This window comes from Rhipicephalus microplus, chromosome 5 (assembly GCF_043290135.1).
Source record: "Rhipicephalus microplus isolate Deutch F79 chromosome 5, USDA_Rmic, whole genome shotgun sequence".
Lineage (NCBI taxonomy): Eukaryota > Metazoa > Arthropoda > Arachnida > Ixodida > Ixodidae > Rhipicephalus > Rhipicephalus microplus.
Window position 1 is genome coordinate 213,014,848 of NC_134704.1, and position 8,057 is coordinate 213,022,904.

Below are 8,057 nucleotides of genomic sequence, written 5' to 3' on the forward strand. Positions count from 1 at the left end.
CAATATTAAATGTTCTTTCGTTGCAGTACTCGTTCAAAACGCGTGTTTGTTTACATATATTTACGCCCGCCAGAGTTCACTTACTCTCAACACCGATGCCCTACACACCGTGCCTCGGGAGTCACGCGTGCCGGCGCCATTGAAAAATATTTCGTGCACGTGTGTGGTTGTGGTCGTCGCCGTGTTGACATTTAAAAGAAATGACTGACAACGCTGGAACATCATCACCTGCCTCGACGGCTGCAGAAACGATTAATGGGACCCCACCAAATCCAAGAGTAACATGGAGTGAAAATGACACTTGGGTGTTGATTAGAATCTGGGAGGACCACCTTCCTGAGCTCCGAGGAGAAAAACATAACGCCAGAGTGTATGACGCCATTGTCGCCGCTCTTGCAAAGATGGGTGTTTCGAGGACGCGCCGACAAGTGCAACACAAAATTGACAACCTCACGCAGAAGTACAGGTGAGTTCGCAGACTGTTGAATGCATACAGCAGAAAAGCACGCGTGTTCCTAACAGCTGGTGTGTAGTCATGTGCTAACCCGTGTAAGTTTTTGTTGGCACTTCCAGTTGGTGCTATTGCACGAAGCACATTTCGTTACAAGGAGTTATTTTGAGGGGCTAATTCTGTGTAGATATTCTGCCGTTGCGTTATTTCTGCGTGTCAACTCAACGTTCAACTTTGTTTATCTGGAATGAGGCAATTGTTAGGCTTTGTTATAGGAATGAGGCAGCTCGTGCGCGTTACCTGGCTAAAAAAAAAAACGTGCATTTGGGTCACCATGAACATTGAAGTATTCAACTGTTTACCTGCGTACGCATCCTATCTTATCTTTTAGGACTCCCAGTATTTGTGAGCATTGGTAAGCAACCTACGAAATGAGCCACATGATTGAGTAAAATTGCGTGCCTGAGCTACTAGTCTTTATTTAGGTCTTCATTCTGAAACATCAAAAATAGCTTGCGGTTGCCTTGCATACATTGTTCACCGTTTTCATTTTTGGCATGATGCAACAGCACAGGCTTGCGCGTCTACACAAGAAAATAAGAAACAAACGTTGCTAACCGTGACATGGAGCTTGATGCGAATGTATAATGCAGCGCACTCACCTGCTAGGAAATTAACCGAAAGTTATGTAGCAAGTCCAGAGAGAATGTGGTTATACATTACATCACTGCTTTTCTAATGGTAAATTGTGTTATCAGGAAAGAAGCCCGGGAAAAAACTACCGGATCTGCACCCAGTGCCTGGCCGTTTTTCGTCGAACTTCACAGGTTTCTGGGCACACTGCCCATAAACGACCGCTCTCTCGTGCAAGAGAGTTGCCCTTCACCAAGGGGAAATGTCGATGAGGTATGTAAATCATTTGTATAAGGTAATGCCGTTACGATAACAACTAAAAATTTTCGGTGCCACAACCAATTGGTGATTGCAGAATGCAACCTAAGAATGCGACACTCCAAACTGAGCTCTAAATTCTAATGTCAATTGTGATTATAGACTTCACTCAAGGGCATTTGATATCTATAAGCAATGGAAACAATAAAAAAGCAGCATGGGATGAAACTATTGCACTAATGTGCCCCCAAAGAACAAGCTTTTTGTCGCAACTAAAGCTTGGAGTACGTCCTTCTGAGGCTAATCGATATGATTAGTTCATTTTTTTGCATGCTTCATTCTTGCAATACTTCAAGAATGTGTAACATCATAAATGCCACATTAGGCTGAAAGCAACTTGATGTTGTGGCACGCACTAACAGATTTTTGTCTTTCAGATTATTCGGGGCATGGAGACTGGCTCAAGTCTGTCCTCAGATGAAGACGGGGCTACTGAGGGTTGCTCCGTGACAGATGCCTGTAGCAGTGCCTCGGACCTCCAGCAGGAACCCCAGCCTAGCACCAGCACTAGCCAACCTGGCACCAGCCCGAGCCAGCCACATGGGAAGCGTCGAGCACAAAAGAGAAAGCGGATGTCCGCCAATGAAAAATTTCAGAGTGCGCTGCTTCAACAGCAAGCGAAGCTTATTGCAGCACTGGAGACTGCCACGCAAATTGAGCAGGGTCTGCGTGAACGGCAGGTGGCAACACAGGAAAAACTTGTGGACCTGTTTTCGAAATATTTCAATAAATAGGTTTCTCTAATTACTTCAATAAGCATTTGTTTCTTTCAGGCCCCTATTGTTTGAGTAGTATACATACTGATGTGCTTCACTGGTTGAACTGCAGACAATTATTAAGGGCACAACATGCTTTTATTATTACAGACACATTTATAACATAAAGTCCAAAGTAAACATGATACCCAATTTACGACAAGCCATAACTTTTCAAAAATATGATCTCCAGTCCTTCCCAATTTCAAAAGATGACAGCAAACGTTTGCTTTTCAGACCCGGTGAACATACTTTACAAGGTCCAAAAAGGAACAGAACAATGGAGATAAAAATGTGCAAATTTAAGAAAAGAATGTGTGAAATATGCACACTTGGAAATTTTTTACAAACTTCAAAAATAAAAAGAAAACATACATAGGTGTGGTACTAGGTGGGGAAAGGGGATTACACAACAGACATTCAACATGGATACTTAAAAAAAGGAAACTGCTCGTGCACACACAAATGATAGCAATATCGACTCCAAGGCACATCATAAGAAGCTCACAGGATGTTTTTAAAAACACAGCAATACAGCAGGCTCAATGACACCTTCAATGCAGACTGGTAAACCTACTGAGTTTTAAGCTGAAGCTTCTTGGTCTCTTTTTAGAGCAAATAATGATTTTTTGTTTCATACCCAATTCAACTTAAATCTAGCTGTCTCTGCGCTGCTGAAAATATTGCACGAGTGCATCCCTAACATCTCTGCCACATCCAACTTGCATGGCTGTGGTGTGGTGTGGTTGCTCGTACAATGCGTTCTGCATGTCTGCCTCATTTATCCATGGCTGGGATTCACTGTCATTGAAGTGTTCACAAATGTTGTTCAGCACACAGCATGCTCTTATTATAACAGCAACATTCGTGACATCGCACTCCATACGCTTCATGACAAATCTAAAGCGGGCCTTCAGTCTTCCAAAGGCATTCTCCACAATTCGTCTAGACCTTGACAGCTGGTAATTGAATTCTTTTTCGGCAGAGGTTTTACTTGAACCAGGGAAAGGCTTAATCAAATTGGGCGTCAGCGGGAATGCTTGGTCACATAATAATAATAGTGGCACAACAGAACTGTTGACAGAAATTGTAGGACTCCGAAATGTTGGTCCTGTCACAATGCTTGGCAAGCTTGAACTGTGGTAGACATGGGCGTCGTGGCACCTGCCTGGGGAACCGACGTTGATGTATCGAAAGCGGTATTTGTGGTCCACCAAAGCCAGTAAGATCACACTGTACCTGCAAGTATATTACCATCACAATAAGGAGATGACAGTGCACAAACAACTTCACAGTCACATTGTATACAATTGTAATAGAAACATGCCGATGCCGTGTACACATGCATTACACATGCCACATCTCGCCATGAGATGTGGCATGTATGTGTGGCCATGCTAGAACAAAACTGTTCTTGAGCTGTGTGCTGGAATGAGACACCGTAATATAGATGATGATTAACATCTGAAATATTGTTTAGTGCATACTAAAGCTTATCCAGAACAGGCATCATACATTCGCTATGATTTTTTATCAAGTGTCGCTTTCAATAACGAATTCATATTTTATTCACTTAAGAGTTTATCTGTTTATACCCATGGGCTGATATTTTTATGTTCATTGTGTGTTCACCAAGTTTTCGTATACAATAATGTATCAAGCAGCCCAGCTTTCAACTTTGATGTAAGTTGTACACACTTACCAGCCCTTGTAATTGTAGTAGTCGATGGCATTTTCTTTGGGAGGCGAGACAGGGAAATGACAGCCATCCAGTGCTCCAACTGCCTGAGGGAAGCCAGTGACAGCATAAAATTCACGTATGTGGTGGGTCATTTCATCAGCTGCAAGCATCCTGACCCATTGATCTTCTAGGGCTTCCACGACGATGTCACAAAATTCTCTATGTATCGTGTTCACCGTCGACCTGCCCAGGTCAAACAAATTGGCGACTGTTCTATCTTCAGCAGAGGAACACAGCTTGTAGAGAGCAACAGCGACCCTTTTTTGCACAGACACCGCTTCCTGCATGTTTGTAGTCTGTCGTTGCATTACTGGCGTACATACGTCTACGAGATATTTGAACGTAGTACGTGAAACTCTGAATGACTGCCGGAAGTTCTGCCCGCCTAGGTTTGGGAGCGTGTCTTCAAACCAGCGAGAGAATCGTGGATATGCCCAAACTCGCCTTGACGCACGCCTCGATGACAACGCCATCGCATTCAGCGTCAGGCTGTTCGCGACGAGACGGTGCCTTATAGCACGCACACGGGCTCTAGCAGCCTCAATCTCAATATCCATGGAGCCGATCAACGTCATTGCCAGCGCAATATCGTACCACTTCCTCACGTCGTCCGCTGTGTCACTCATGGCTGAAAAACACAAAATTTGCGCTCACAAAGCAAGGAAGCACAAGAATTTTCGTGCCGGGCATGTACACGGGCACCTTTCTCTGTGTTCACGGGCAACAAAACAACTAAAAGCACAATGTGGCCAGCGTCACTAGCAGCATCGCTACAGTTAGCAAATGCGTTTTTATTTGAAATTATTTTTAACAATTTGTTAGTCGCACACCTACTTAATAGTGCTTTTTGTAAAAACCACATAACGAGGATTTACAAAAAAATTAATAGACATGAAATGAGAATACTTTCCCGAAAATCAAACAGCGCCAGCTGAGCCCCCTCGCGGCGACTGTTACAACCTTGTCATTGCCGTGTGACACTAACACAACTCCTTCTCCGTCGAACCCCCTAGGGAAGCTTTACGTTGACGGCGTTCAACGGAGTTTGGTGGTGGCCGTGTGACAGGGGTATTAGTCGACCAAGATTGTTTCGCCATGCTTGTTCAATGCAACATCTGCGTTTTTCAGCAATGCTGCGTTGCCGTGAACAACAGAAAATGGTTTCGCTCTCTTCAACTTACCTCGCGTGCTTTCCGAGATGAAGCGCACCATGAAGTGCAACTATGAACCATTTCACGTGAATGCTTTCGTGCAACTCCGTCAACGTATGTCGACGCAGATCTGCGAAGCGAGTTCACTTGTCGGTTTTTATTGAAATGCCAGGCGCGCGTCTAATGCGTGTCTAGTGCATGCCAGTTGGTACAAATACATGTGGGTATGTACGTATACAGAACAGCTGTAGGTTGTAATCAACGCACCTTCAGAAACATTTCACTCTTGACCAGTTCCCGCTTGAGCCGAAACGCGCTGCTTCGAGACACCTCACCAGTAGAACTTTCACTTTTCAGGAAGTTCCCAGCACCGCATCAGAATCACTTGGCATCACGATTGTCCAAATGGGCACATTTAAAAAAAAACGTCATCGCAGGGCTGCTAGACGAGTGTTCGTACCAGTCTGGTCGTAGTTTTTTTTTTTTTTTTCTTGCGTGTGCACAAGCCGGTTGTAATCAATCGTCACAACGTCACGCCCTGTGGCCACTTACAGGATCCAGCAAGAAGGACGTCCACTGTGTCACAGCACGAACAAAACACAATCGGAGAAGTGGACTAGTTAGAACTGGACGAAATACCGCGGCTAGAGTGTACTAGAAGCTTTTGAGTGGCGCGAGCAGCGGCCTGGGAGCGGCCGTTTCGGCGTGGAATGATGCGGTGGCGCTGGCGTCGACCAATCTACCCGGGCAGATGGCTGGCAGGCGTTCCGCGTACGTGTTGGTACCTCTCTGTCGCGCCTAGTGTGAAGATGATCTCACTCTTTTTTTGTTTTCTTATTCACATACCTCCCCTTTTTCGCGCAAATAAAGGTTATTTGACATTATTGTTATTGAAGTTGCTGAGGCCCGCACTGCAGCCCGAAGCAGCATAGCACATTGTACAATAGAACGAGCGCGTTTTTTTTTTTTTTTTAATTTTAAAGTGTACACATTTTAGACGAGAAACCAGCTGGCCGTACACACCGGAAGCGCCCCCCCCCCCCCAAAAAAAAAGGAATATGGTGCACACAAAACGAAGAACTCTTGGTCCATTCCACGTAAAACACCAAAGCTGGACTCAAATAAAAGGCTCATTACTTGTGGCTGCGTGCACACACGACAAAAAAGTGGGCTTTATTGATAATATTTGAAGAACAGCAGAGTTTTTCCAAACATCCCTTTGGTTTTAAAATATGAGAATAGATTCATTGTTGTAGGACCCACAGAAATGCAAATACGTAATACTGCAAAAGAATGTCTTAGGAGAAACATAGTAGTGGAAGATTTTGAGAGTTTAAAAAACGCAACAACACTGCAAAGCAGAGTCGTAACTAATGTTAATCATAATTGATAACATAAAAATGCAAGGTTTACATATTTATAAAACAATAGATTTGCAATTAGGTAAATTGTAAAAAACGTAATATATAAAGCCAGGATACAAAAGGTAACATAAAGCAAAGCAAACAGAATGACAGAGTTAAGGTTGTCTTTCCAAAATGCATTAAAAAAAAAAAGATGTTATGGTCGAAAGATCGTTTGAAGGGGCACTGAAGTGCAACAATGAATTGGCTTAGATCGATGAATTATGTCCCGAGATACCTAATGATGCTAAATTTACCATCACAGGTTTAATACAAAAAGATTCAAGATCAAAGATTTCGCGTCATTATTTGCACGTTCTCTCGCTTACAAGCCTCTTCTAGGAAAAATTGTTTTTCTTCTTGGTGTACCGTCAAAAAATTAAGAGTGTAAGAAAATATGCACGAAAAATGACATCCTTTTTACGCCACTGTAGCAATTTATAGCCTACTCAATTTTAGGTGCTTCTGTGCGCTTTTGACACTGTAGAAGATTTTTCATCTTGACTTCATTTGCGCGTGTAGACCGTGGGTGAGGTCCGATGGTGGCAAAAATAAAGTTTCTGCTGCTCTACAACAGAGTGGGACGCTTGCAACAAGCTGCAGAGCATCTGAGGCTTCTCGAACAGTTACTAAACTGGACTTGCTGATTAGTTTCTCTTGCACGAACGCTTCACATTGCACGATTCCATTGTCTGTACAGGTGAAGTATACGGCTCGTTGAATGCAAAGTTCACGAGTGCTAGGATTCAGTGAGCACGCTACGTACGACACGCCAGCAAATCCAGGAAACTCGTACAGCGCCCATGACTTTGATGGTAGGACAAGACCACGAACGTCACCGAGAGTGACAACCGCGTCAGACGAGGGACTTCAGCTTGCCTCGTCAGCTTCGTCGCCATCTGCAGAAGTTGCACCGCTGGTATCCACAAAAAGCTGTGCAGGAGTGCTAATGCGTCGCTGTTTTCTGTTGTCATTCTCAGCCGGCACACACTGATGACGCCGCTTTGTTTGGGTCCGCGGAGCCGGAGTTTTTAGCGTCAAATATGCAGGCAGGTTGGGCAAGATCGTCGAGACTGCACCAGGGGCGAGTGTCGGCGCTCCCCGAGGAATTCGGACTTGAACACCATTGATAACATGTACGTAGTCTCTCACAATGAAATGCGGTTTGAAATGTAACTCGCACACAGCACAATCGGCGTCAAGCGGCTTGTCAAGCCGATGGAGGTTCCGCTTCCAAAGAAGTCGTCGTTCTTCGTCTTTCGCGGCCTTAAAAAGTGATACCTCCGACTTTGTTGCACACGCGGATATCCAGTTGTGCAACCTTGTCTTGTCTTGTCTCCTAGGATGGATGGATGGATGCTATGAGCGTCCTCTTTATAACGGGGTGGTGACAAGTATGCCACCAGGCTCGACAAAAAAAAAAAAAAAACTTTTTTCTTTTTTTATGTTGGCCTAATGCCTCTACTTCGATAAATTCTATCTTAATGGAAAAAAAGGTAAATTTTCAGCTTAAGTTCTCTGCCATTTACGGCACACTGTCCATATTTTATTTTTCCAATATTTATTTTTGTCCTTTCTCTCTAATTTTCTGCCACCAATACTCTA

General features: G+C 44.0%; 2 protein-coding genes across 2 annotated transcripts; one reads left to right on the forward strand and one right to left on the reverse strand.

Moving 5' to 3' along the window:
* The first annotated feature begins 200 nt into the window (after window positions 1–200).
* LOC119178398 (uncharacterized) lies at window positions 201–2,158 on the forward strand. Its single transcript, XM_075896464.1, has 3 exons — window positions 201–466; window positions 1,210–1,357; window positions 1,780–2,158. The coding sequence occupies exons 1-3, from the start codon at window positions 201–203 to the stop codon at window positions 2,134–2,136; spliced, it is 771 nt and encodes a 256-aa protein (XP_075752579.1). The 3' UTR covers window positions 2,137–2,158.
* Window positions 2,159–2,234: 76 nt separating this feature from the next.
* LOC119178387 (uncharacterized) lies at window positions 2,235–4,763 on the reverse strand. Its single transcript, XM_037429595.2, has 2 exons — window positions 3,860–4,763; window positions 2,235–3,396 (listed from the first exon to the last, which is right to left on the reverse strand). Exons 1-2 carry the CDS (start codon window positions 4,522–4,524, stop codon window positions 2,814–2,816), a joined length of 1,248 nt encoding a protein of 415 aa, XP_037285492.2. The 5' UTR covers window positions 4,525–4,763; the 3' UTR covers window positions 2,235–2,813.
* Between the last annotated feature and the right edge of the window lie 3,294 nt (window positions 4,764–8,057).

Coding starts and splice junctions, on each gene's coding strand:
- LOC119178398 (XM_075896464.1), top strand. CDS start 201: ATGACTGACAACGCTGGAACATCATCACCTGCCTCGACGGCTGCAGAA. Junction 467..1,209: donor AACCTCACGCAGAAGTACAG/GTGAGTTCGCAG, acceptor TTGTGTTATCAG/GAAAGAAGCCCGGGAAAAAA. Junction 1,358..1,779: donor CAAGGGGAAATGTCGATGAG/GTATGTAAATCA, acceptor TTTGTCTTTCAG/ATTATTCGGGGCATGGAGAC.
- LOC119178387 (XM_037429595.2), bottom strand. CDS start 4,524: ATGAGTGACACAGCGGACGACGTGAGGAAGTGGTACGATATTGCGCTG. Junction 3,397..3,859: donor TACTACAATTACAAGGGCTG/GTAAGTGTGTAC, acceptor ATATACTTGCAG/GTACAGTGTGATCTTACTGG.